This window comes from Dermacentor silvarum, chromosome 7, assembly GCF_013339745.2.
Source record: "Dermacentor silvarum isolate Dsil-2018 chromosome 7, BIME_Dsil_1.4, whole genome shotgun sequence".
Taxonomy (NCBI): domain Eukaryota; kingdom Metazoa; phylum Arthropoda; class Arachnida; order Ixodida; family Ixodidae; genus Dermacentor; species Dermacentor silvarum.
Window position 1 is genome coordinate 27,186,700 of NC_051160.1, and position 12,033 is coordinate 27,198,732.

At 49.2% G+C, this 12,033-nt stretch overlaps 1 protein-coding gene across 1 annotated transcript in view; it reads left to right on the forward strand.

Moving 5' to 3' along the window:
- The first annotated feature begins 2,031 nt into the window (after positions 1-2,031).
- The window catches only part of LOC119457822 (protein stoned-B-like), a 30,064-nt gene continuing 20,062 nt past the window's right edge, over positions 2,032-12,033 (forward strand). The window contains 4 exon segments of the mRNA XM_049670471.1: positions 2,032-2,177; positions 5,448-6,545; positions 6,547-8,237; positions 11,466-11,723. Of these exon segments, the coding sequence (XP_049526428.1) occupies positions 5,462-6,545; positions 6,547-8,237; positions 11,466-11,723 (3,033 nt within the window). The 5' untranslated portion in view covers positions 2,032-2,177; positions 5,448-5,461.

A 12,033-nucleotide genomic window follows, 5' to 3' on the forward strand; every position in this document is an offset into this window, starting at 1 on the left:
CGTCAAGAACTCTTGTCTTGCAGCTACCCTGAGCATTTTGCCGGCTCTGTAGAGCGCAGGCTTACCTGCTTAACAGCACCGTCTGCATTCTCCAACAGAAAGAGGGCCTCCATTTTAACAGCTAAGGTGGCCGTTATTCCGTTAGTCGTCCACAAAAAATGTGGGCCGATCCTGGCGGTAGTGCAGAAAGGGTCCAAGCGCAATGGCATATACCCCTGTGAACTAGCGAAGCCTGAGCCTGGCTAAGTAGTAGCTAAGCATGGTTGGGACTACTTAAGCTTAGTCAGTCATCGATAGCCAATCAATAGCTAATCGATAAATAATAAATTCCGGAAAATGCTGGGGATGACTTGGTAGTGCTTAGCCTAGTCCAAAAGCCAGGACTAGCTAGGTGCCCATCAGCTCTGTCTCTTTAGCATTGCACCTCCAGTGCAAGCTACGCTAGCTTTTTTTTTTTTTTTTATGTCCCAGACTAAAGTGGAGCCATAGCACGTGTCCTCTGCCTGTGCGACATGCTGATTGCCCATGCGCCTCCCGCCGTGGTTGCTTAGTGACTGTGATGTTGGGATGCTAAGCACGAGATCGCGAGATCAATTCCCAGCCGCAGCGGCCGCATTTTGATGGGGACGAAATGCGAAAACACCCGTGTACTTAGATTTAGGTGCAAGCTAAAGAACCCCAGGTGTTCCAAATTATTCCAGAGACCCCCACTACGTCGGGCCTCATAATCATATCGTGGTTGTGGTACGTAAAACCCCATCATTTTTTTAATTGTCCATGCACCAAGCTGAAATGTTTGGCATGAACTCTTGAATGTGAACGACAAACTAAAGAGCGAAAAATTTGTGGGTGGAGTATATGCCATTTCATCGGGAAACTGACCATATCTATGTCAGTGAAATTGAGAAGCGGCTGAAGCAGCGCCAAAATGTCAATTGAAGCGACATGTGTCATCGAGCGTGCTTTCTGAACATTGCTGTGTCGGGCCATGATATTAACTGAAATCAGGCATGTGTAATTGCAAAAGAAAAGAATGAAACCATGCGTCTGTCTAGAGTGGCTTCATATCCAAACGATGGGGACACTCAACTGAAACGATGGAAATTTGCCATCTGTGTACGCCAGGGGTCTCTGACACGCTTTAGTTCCGTTTGTGAACAAGGCTCCTGTGAAGGAGCTGAAACGTTAACCTTACTAAATCGTTTGTAGTTGGTATTTTCAATCATTTGATTTGTTTTCCATCTAATTGTTGTTTTTTTCCCATCACCTTGCATCCTTGGGTATTGGCATTCATCCTCTTTGTGTGCTGTTAAAGGTGTGTGTAAGTGCACATGCCTGAGCAACACGCTCGTGTGCTTCCAAGCCGTCATTTGCTTATGGTTCTTCCTGTTGCAATGTGCATCCAAGTGTATGCATGCATTCTTTGACTTTATTCACTGCTGCACCGGCACTTTGTGTTCGTACGGGCACTTGTGCAGGGCACTTCTCTGGCACTTGTCTACATATTCTATTCTTTATCGTTTACTTTCGTGGTACGTCATTGCCCCACAAAGCCACGGCCGTGTTGTGAGTCAGAGTGTACCACAAGCTGGGTTCCCCAGCGAAATAAAGGAAGGCCCCATTTTAATGCTGCCATTCAGTTTGGTAGTGTAACGGCACCTGATCCAGCTAGGCGAAACAACGTGGGCGGCAGGTGCTGTTGTCAGGGTGAACGACGCATTAGTGGAAAATCCGCGTATTTCGCCCTCCTTCCCCATCTCATTCTCACTCCCCTTTTTCCCCATTCGCCAGCAGGGGGCGTGGTCGAGCGAAGTGCGAACCACCACCGTGCTTAATGGCGCGCGCGCGCGCGCGTAGTACTACCACCGAATGCATGTCTACCCATTACGACGTCGCCCGGCCAGAGTCTCGGGTTTCAAGTAGCGGCGGCGCGCGCGTCGTTCGGCGGCTGCGCATCCCGATTCCAGCCGCCGCCAGCATCGCCGGCGAAGTAGCGGGGCGCTGCGCGCGGATCGAAGTTGTTCTTCGTGCGTCCTGGCGTGGCGCGCCAGCTAGCTGCGAAGCCGCCGGCCGCTCCCGAAGTGCTGCTGCAGCTTCAACGAGACCCGGGGCCAACTCCATTCGGCAGCGGCATGCCTCATTCTACGTGCGACGGCACGCCGCAGGGGCCAGGACGGGTGAGCGAGCGAGCGCGGTATACCGTCCGTGCAACTCTCCCGGCGCGCCGGGCTGCGGCGAAGTCTACGATCGGAGTGCCGCCGGCCTTCTCCAGTGCTAGTGGTCTCTGGCGCGCGCTCGCGCGCGCGCGCGCTCTGTGGGTTATCGATCGGGAAAAAGATGGCGAGCTCGCACTCCGGTAACCCCGTGGTGGTGCGGTCTGGGTCGCCCGGCTTGTGCGCATTTTCGCGGATCTTCATCATCGCCGCCGGCAGAGGTTGTGTACGCGTCGTCCTGTTTTCCCCCCGTGTTACCGCGCGCGCGTTGTGTCGATCGTCCCCTTCGGGAGCGTGACCTCGGCGACCGGGATTTGCGGATCGTCGTCTGTGCCTTGTGCTCTCCGATATCGCAGTCGGGGCTTGGTGTTGCGGAATAAGCCTTTTCACTTTTTTTTTTCCCCTCCCCGCTCCGTCGGGATCGCCGGCTCCTTGAGAGGAAAGGACCTTTTCCTGAAACGGTTGTGAAGACACTGTGGAGGTTGTGTCGACACGCGTGTGGACACTTCACTTGAAGAACGGAAGGATTCGGGAATTTGCGGGGCCGGCGATTTTTTCACCTCCCCCCCTCTTTAGTTGCTGCTGACGATAATTAAGGGATATACGCATGAGTCATATTGCTTTTCGCGTAGGAATCCTTCTTTGGGCCCTTTCGTTTAATGGAAGACTGGATAATTTGTAGAGTTTGTTTCGCTTCCCTTTAAGCGCATGTCACCGGTATAGAATGCATGCCCAAAAGACATCAGCCCTGAAGGACGTGACCGTACGTGAGCTAGCTCCGTTGAACATTGCATTTTGTGTGCTAATTTCCTTAACTTATTTGAAGATAGGTTCCTCATGGGCAACAACATATTTTTCCTCCTTTTGGACATGCCTGAGTCGTCCATATCTGCTTCTTCGCGCCTTGGACGCGGAAGGAGTCTACGTGGATAATAAGGCCTTTGATGTTTCCGGGTTTCTGTGACAAGCAGCTGAAACCGCGCGAGGGCTGTCGTGTCCAGAGGAGGCACTAGGAATTGATGCGGAGTCGCCTCTTGCCTACAATTAAGGTACTCATTGTGAGGCAGCTGTCGGGTGTAGTGTTGTCAAGAGCCTTGCGGAGGACATGATCTGACGCGAGATTTTCACGTCTGCACGTTGGCTTCGCAGTATCGTATTGCGCCGAGTTGCCCGAAGGAATAAATAATTTTGTTATAGAACTGAAGGTGACCTTCGTGTTGCCTAAACTGCACCTCACAAGTAGAGGCTTGGTGTAAGGTTTCTGACGTGCATCGTGAACGCGATTTGTTGGCAGTGTAGTCCGCAGGGGGTCCATTGTCAACGGGTGAAGAGCGCCAGCAGTACTTGAGCATTACGCGAGGACGTGGCTGTTATGCTGAAGAAAACTAGTGCTGCTGCGCCGTGAAAGCACCGTAAGCATAGTCCTAAAGAAATTCTGCTCGGCGTTAGTTCATGCTTTGGCTCCTGACCAAGTGTAGTTACTGCCATGAAAATGCGAATTTATTCGACTACATTGGGAATATTAACAAAACTTGGACCGCTGGTGGTAACCTAGTGGCTACGGCTTCGCGCTGCGGCTGGATCCAGGCCTAGAATTTAATTTAAGCAAATTTGATGTGATTTTTCCAGCATTTGCTAATTGCATCTGTGTAAAACGGTGCCTGTGCCCCGTTGCAGGTTCCTAAAAATAGTTGCACGCGTTCTAACCGCATGTTCGCTTGAATAAAATCCGCATAAAGATTTCGAAAAAATTCCAGTACGATGTGAAGTTTTGTGTTACACGGTGTGCGGTATCGCCTGAAATTGATGCGGGGCGCTGTTACACGCGTTTTACCTTCAGATGCGGCTTCACAGCAACGAAAGGTTTGCCTGTAGATGCGGCTTCACGGCAGTGGGGATCTTGTTGCAGCGAAGCCGCATTCCAAGGCGAAAGTTGCATTGCGGTGAAGCAGATTATGGAGACGTGCTCAGCGTTGATTGGAAGCGGAATCACGCTTCAGCAGTGAAAGCGGCGATGCCTGAACCTACAAAACGTGATTGTTTGTTGAGCTTTGATTGGAGTATTAGTTGTTCCTTGTATATTTGGCATATATTTACAAGTGCCTGAACATTTTTGTACCTGGTTATTTGTATGGGTTAGATGGGTTATTGGGCGTTACGGTCGCATGCAGCGACGGGCTATACGCGTGAAAAGACGGTACTTCAGATGCCGTGAACAAATGCCTGGTGGAATTTTTGAGACACAGCCATTTATGACCATGTGGTATCACAGACACTCTCGAAGTAAATAGAGAAACCAGTGTTGAAAGCAAATTTGCACTATTGGTAGTTCAATCAATTTGTAGCTCAAGTCTCACTTAGCCATGCTGTTTACGAACCACAAGGACAGCATAAAGTTTGAATATCCATGTTGATTCATTGCCCTGTTCCTTACTTTGTGAATGCTTTGAAAATACCTGTCGTGTATTTGTAGCTGGTACAACTTACGAGCTGAGGTCAGGATGCCACAAGCTTACTCATTGTCCAGCGATTGAAAACACGAGAGTAGCAAATAGTAGTGGCTTTTATTGCCATTAATATTGACATACCTGTGAATTGTAAGGGGCAATGTAACAGTGAATTTCATGTACTACTACACTTAGGTTCCTTATGCTGTGTACTTAGAGCACCCTATATGCTCTGTGCTCCAGTTAAAAGAAAGTGGAAAAGGTCACATTGCAGAACCTTGGTGTCAACGTTAACAGCGGTATTTGTTTTCCCAGTTGGTTAGTGCATGGCTTGTTTTTGTGGCACATTGCTTTGACCTGCCCTATGATTACCTTGTTACTACACTAATGTATAGCCGGATGTAAGGTGAAGAAACAGCTCCTGCTGTTAACGTTAAAAAGTGGCACTTAGGTGAGGCTTAAGTTGCCCTTCACGTTTTTTTGGTAATCTAGCTTTAAGTAATGTACTTAAGTAGTATATTTCGTGTGTTTGGCCACTTCTGTTGAAGTCTCCTTTGGCTCTCATAAGTATGGAGTTACCTGTTTTTGCTGGGACTTTTCTACTACAATATTGAACGTAAAAAGTAGTTTTGCAGGGAACATGAAAGGCAATTAAGTTGAAGGAATCTATGGATCTGGCATGATAGAAAAACTGATTAGCAGCCTTTAGTCTTATATTCTTTCGTGCCATTAGCCACGAGTCGACTAAGTGAGAACTTTGATTTTCTTTTTTTTTTTCTTTTTGCAGGGTAGTGTTAGGAGATGAATTTCCTCAAAAAGAAGATCAAGGGCCACAAGCGAGGAGGCCCCGAGAGTGACGAGGTTGAAGCTGCCATCTATGCCAAGCAGCTAGCCGAGGGCCAGCAGCCACCAGAAGGTGCCGCCAAGGAGCACACCGGCGAGGAGTGGCGCTTCTTTGAGCAGCTGACGCAGCGCGTACAGGACACTGTGCAAAAGACCCAAACCACCCTAAGCAAGATAAAAGAGAGCTCTGCCATCACTGAACTCACCCGGCCTGACTACTACCTTGAAACTGCTGCCGCACCTCCCGATCCTGTCAGCCCAGCCAGATCGTGGGTGAACTTCGAGGAAAGCGAGGGTGCAGAAGCAGCGGGGCCCTCAGAGCCGGCTAAGGAACCGGTTGGAGGTTCGGTGAAGGACCTTGTGAGCGAGCCATCTGGTGAGCTCATTAGCGAATCAGTCGGTTCCCCACCGGAAGCTCAGCCGGCCGCTGACGAAGACCAGGCCAGGAAGCTCCTCGAAGAGTTTGGCTTTGGCATCGAGGAGCCGCCTCCACCGCCGCCTTCAAACGCACCTCACCTCGACCTACTCAGTGGTTTTGGTGTTGAGGAACCGCAGCCCTCAGAAGCCCTTCACGTAGACGTCAGTGACCCCTTTGACACGTCATTTGTTGACACACTCACAACAAGCACCGAACCTGACCCCTTTGATACTTCATTTGTGGATCGTTGCGTTGCTGCCAAGGAGGCGCCACCGCCACCTGTTGAGGCTGACGGCAGTGAAGCCAGCCCAGAGATGAGCAACCCGTTTCTCACTGACGTGTCTGCAACGACTGGTGAAACTCTCTTCAGTACTGGTGACACTAGTGATGTTGCACCCGATGTTCCGAACTTTTTTTCAGGTTCGCGCAGGTCGAGCACAAACCCTTTTGACAACCTCGAGGAAGACTTGGCGTTCTTTCAGGCCACCCTTGTAGGTGCAGAAGAAGCGAGCGCTGCGCAGAGTGAGGCGAGTAACCTTTTGCAGGACATTGCAGCAACGTTTCCATGCGAGTCCGAGGACACTGTGCACCAGCCACCAAGTAGCGATCCCTTTAAGTGCAGCGAGACTGAGCAGCAGCAGCAGCCCGCGACTAACCTGTTTGCGGGTGAGCCGTGAAACGGCAGCAGCGGTGCCGGATGCCTTCCAGGTTGCTTTTGGCAAGGCAAGCTTTGACCGAGGCCTCTCACCCGACAAGTGTGAACTGTCGGGAGTCGCCTTTGACGACACGTCTCCGGAGGAAGCTGGAGGTTCGCCTGTGGAGCCTGTTGGCTCATTTGATCCTTTTTCAGACCTCAGCCGAGAGAGCCAGGAGCCCATTCCAGCAGCTCTGGCCAGCATCACACCACAGAGGGAGAATGTGAGCCCGTTCGACATTGGGCCCAGTGACAAACGGGAACCACCTGCTGCAATCAATAGCAAGTCTGAGCTGTTTGCAGACTTTGCTACCAATGAAGTGCCACCTACATCTTCGGAGTGCGATTTCTTTGGCAAAGATTCAGGTGCTACTTCATCTGTGATAGCCTCTGACGACCCGTTTCATTCAGGCAATGTTGCTTCTCCGCCTGCGCCATTGAGTGATGATCCATTCAGTTCAAGCAGAGTGGCTGCTCCGCCTAAGACGACCAGTAACGACATCTTCGCAACAAGCAGTTTAAGTGGTTCGGTTGCGACTGGCAGTGACCCATTTCACACGACTGACGTCACTGCTACTACATCCGTAGTGAGTGACGGTCATGACCTCTTCGACACAAGTGATGCCGCTGACCCTGCTACGACTGTCGCTAATGCCTCCTTCAGCAATGACTCCTTTGGCGCTTCTGCCATGCCAGCGAGCGACGATCCTTTCCAGACGAGTAGCACTGCCGCTCCGGCCACGGCAAGTGGCAACAGCTTGTTTGACACAAACGACATTCTGGCTGCGGTTGGAATGGCAAGCGATGATCCCTTCAGTGCAAGCAACGTTGCTGCCGCGGCTCCACCTGGTGCTGACCCTTTCGACACGAGCAACATCCAGCTTGAGCCTGCACAGAATGCTGTCCCTTTCACAGACACGACCGCCTTTGAAGCATTCGCGGCAAAATTTGAGCAGGCCATCGAAAAATTTGAGGACACCACCCTGGCTCCCGCATTTGAGGAACTTGACCAACAATCGTTGCAGGAGGACGGTGATGATGCAGGCTTCGGTAGCATGGACATTTTTGATCCCTTTGCACCCAAAGTGCCACCGCAGCCCAAGGCATCGCCGAAGGCTCCTGTCAAAGAAGTCTCGCAAGATTCGTTTGATGACGATGACGTGGGACCCGACCTGTCTGTTGTCATCCGACCGAAAATGCGGGAGGTCACTGCGCCGGATCTGGCCAGCCTCGAGCCACCGCCCAAGCTGCAGCCGCCGCCGAAGTCGCCCGTGCGGTCTCGGTTCAACCCGTTCGACAGGGGTGCAGCTATTCGGGACGAGCCGGTGGTCGACGAGGTGGGACCCACGCCAGCATTGGGGGATGCCGCGGCCATGCAGCGCGAATCGGCAGAGAGTCCGTCGACACCACTCTTCGATGAAGATACATCGCAGCCGCTCGAGGAGTTTCGGCCAAAGTTTGAGGGTGATGGCTGGGAGATGATGCTGCGACATCCGAACAAGAAGAAAATCACGGGCAACCGTTACTGGAAGAAGGTGTTCGTGCGCATGACTGAGCAGAACATTCTCTACTTGCACAACAGCAGGGAGGATGCTGACCCTTTCCAAGAGGTTCCGCTCCAGGTGAGAAATTAGTGCGAATATTGACACGCATACATTGTTTATTGTTTTCCGGTGCCCATTTTTCGGTGCCTATCCACCGTTAAATAGTTATTGCTCGGCACAAGACCTGCCTGCATCTGTCAGAACTTTCCTGAATGTTGCTGCCATTTCCACAGCAAAAGAATCTCTTCTAATCACATTGCATACACGACATAGTAACCTTAAGTTAGGTAAGTTGCCACTCACAATCGCAGTGTCATTGTGGTCGCTCATTTAAACTATCACTTGATGTGGATCTTGCTTGCCGCTCGAGCAGCTGTTTTACCGTGCTCTATGGTAAATTGCCTTCAGTTTTGTTGGTGCTGTTTGTAACACTTTCTTTCGTGCCAATGTCATAATGGAGCCTGTGTAATTTTTAATATGAGGGCGTTTATATTCGTGTGCGAATCTTATGACAGGCTGTTTATTCTGAGAACCAAGAAAATTCTGTGCTCAGATTTGAGTGGTGCTTGAAGTCACTCCTTGATGTAAAAAGTAGGCCTTTTATCATTAACTGGAAGAAACTAAGTTCAGTTTGTCTTAACATTTCCTCCCCGAGTTTGTTCACATCATAAGCATTGGTAAGACATATACCCTATACTGCTCTTGACAGTATAAGGTAATAGCATTATAATAAATAGCCTTAATAAGGAATTAACATCTTTTGGCCTATGTGGAGGCATTAGAAATCTAAACCTGCGGTTTTAGTTTTGTAAAGCATTGCTGGTGCTGACATCTTGTGATGCTGTGCTCAACGATAAGACACCAGGAACATTCTTGTGTTAGGCCGTGACTTGTAAAAATTAAGAAAAAAAGGTTGAGGACTGTTCTCTTCGTGATATTACGCTGGTGCCATATTGATGCTAGCAGATAAGCTGGATACTGCCCTTCTTTAGACAGTTTTACCCCTGTATTCTCAAACTATGCTAGACTCGAACCTCTTCCTCCACTCCATGGAGTTGAGCAAAGCGCCACCCCTTGACTAAAGAAGACACTGTGCTTCTCAAGAATTGCCATTGAGTTGCAATTTGGAACAGTGACCACTTCTATCGAAGGGTGGCACTGCCAACTACTTTCTTGATTTAAGGTACAGTGCCGAGTGGAGAAACATTCTAGAATACGGGGGTTAGAATAGCATTCGGTGCCTTACATATGTTAAACGCAAGTACTTTGCACGATGCTGTGATGAGAATTCCTTGGAGGACTTTTAGCTTAACGTACGGGAACGCAAATGTAACGAAAACATTTGCGGACGGTATACCCTCTGATGCTTCGTGTCAAACCTGTGTAAGACAAAACCATCTGTTAGCACACACCCTGCCGTTCCTATGCCGAGGTGTCTTGTCAGGCTTACGGATGCCACAATGGTCTAATCGTTTCAGAAATGAGGCACGCTAACTGCTCATAACCTGCGAGTCAGTGAAGTTGTGAGGAAGCTAAAGCTTAATTCACCATTTATTCGTGATCAATGTTAGTGAGAATGCAGCTATTGCAACACTTTGCACTGAAGTGGGAGCCAACAATGCTATTTCTTGGCGTTTGTAAACATTATGTAGCTTAATCTCGCCAAATAATGTATGTTAGCATACGTAAGCCACAGGAATACACTAGCATACAGAGCATGTGCAGTGAGGATGATACTATTTCTATGTGTATGTAAGGCGTTTACGTTTTCTTGTGAATGCTATCTAAAAAATTAGTCAGCCCTTCCACTTCGTGAAGATGGTTAACCAGCAAGGCTGAAACGTGCGGCCCCGGTGTTTATCACTGGGTTAATCCCGAGGGTTCATTGAAGTATTTCTCAATTATGAGGTTACACACACGATCAGCTGCGACGGAGAGAACAATGTCACTGACCGTATGCCCGCAGTCCGCCGTTGTCGCTTGCGTTCAATGTCTCGAGTTTTCTTGGTGGCGTGGTTAGCAGCATTTGTCCGCCATTGCGGCTTGCAATTCTTTGAAATTAAGTTGCTTCAGAAAAGCTGTCCGTTACGTAAGACAATGAATGGCTGATACCCCCTTAAGCAGTGGCTCATACCACCGTAGATGCGGCCTCCCCATTGCGACGACAGAAAAGAAGTGAAATTCTACACTGAAATGATTGGCGGCAACGCAGCCAGCTGTGGAAGTAGACTACGACAATGGCTACGCGGGAGTAGTGGCATGAGCGCGTGCCGAGCACGAGCATGAGCCAACAAGCCAGCTGCGGAAGAAGACGACGACGCTTAAACCAATGCTGATGATGATAGTTTTCTGTACACACGCGATTTCGCATAGCCATATACGATTTCGCCTAGACATATAAAGCTTTCCCTTAAACTCTCTATTGAAATAAGATTACTGTGTGTTAGATGTAGTGTCACCAGGTGGTGCTTGCATTTTGCATAGATACCTTTTGGTACTTCATACTCAGGTATGAGTCCATGCTATTATGTCTCTACTGCACTGCCATGACCATGCTAAATTTCTATTTTATCTCAGATATTTCAAATACATTTATGTGGCCACTTTTTTCAATTGGAACAGCGGCTGCTCTTAAAGGGGTACTGATACAAAACCTAAGCCAAAATAATTGGTATATTCCATTTCTGTGAGCACATAGGTATCACTTGTAAAGTATCAATAGCAAATGCAGCTTAGAACGCATTGTAATTTAATTTTGAAGTTACTTCGAGCGATGAATCGAAAGTCCAGCACCTATCAATGTAGTCATCAGCATAGGTCCCATTTGTAAACAATGTTATGCCACGAGTTTCGACAGTTTGTTTCAGTAATACGCTTGTTTTGCAGTTTGGAAGACGTGTCAGTGCTCTTTGCATTGTCTTGCACTGACCGTACATGAAGCATACAGACGTGTGCACACAAAGCGTGCGTGTGAACTTACCACTTACGGATTACCGGAGCCGTCGCCCCTGCCTCTTTCTGAGAAAATCCATTAGAGCTTGCTTTCCGGGTCCTGTTTACAGAGAATTGCAAATATTTTCAATCATATTAACAAAAGTTTTTTTGCATTACCCATGTACTACAAAAATCTAACCAAATTAGAGGCTGTTGTTCCGTTTAGGTGATTTCCATTTACAGAGGTTCTACTGTGTTCTTTTAGTTTTCCAAGCAGTGACACATTTTTTTGTTCGTCTGCTAGCTGTTATGCGCTATGTTCTTTTGGGAGGTTGTTGTCTGCCGTATGAGACGACGATGCCCGGTGCGCAGGCTTGCTACTCCCTGTCCGAGATGGGTGCCCAGCAGTTTGACGCCTATGGCAAGATCTTCACGGTGAAACTGCAGTACGTGTTCTACAAGGAGCGGATGGGTGTGCGTCCAGGCCAGATCCATAAGGTGATGCAGGGCCAGATCACGAGTGTTGGCCAGTTTGCCAAGCTGGGCCTGCCTCTGGAGCACGCACCCCAGGTCTCGCAGCTGCTCAAACTGGGCACCCAGAGCTGCGAGGACCTCAAGAGCTTCTGCCAGGTGCGTTACGCGCAACCACGCGAAGCCAACAGACGACGAAGCCAGGGAAAGCACGGGAGATATTAACTGTTCTCTTTTTGATTGAAATGTAAAAGTAAGGAAAAGGCGAATGGAATTGGGCAGAAAGGCAGCTGGTCGCAGGTGGGAGCCGAACCTACGCCTTCCATTGTATGCGTGCTGTGCGCTAACATTGACTCGCAGACAACTTTCTGTTCCGATGAAGGGAAAGCTACAAAGACAAAGCGCGCACAAGTACGGGTGCTCCTGAAAGAAGTCCCACATTCTCGTCTGTTTAGGCTGGGGAACAGAA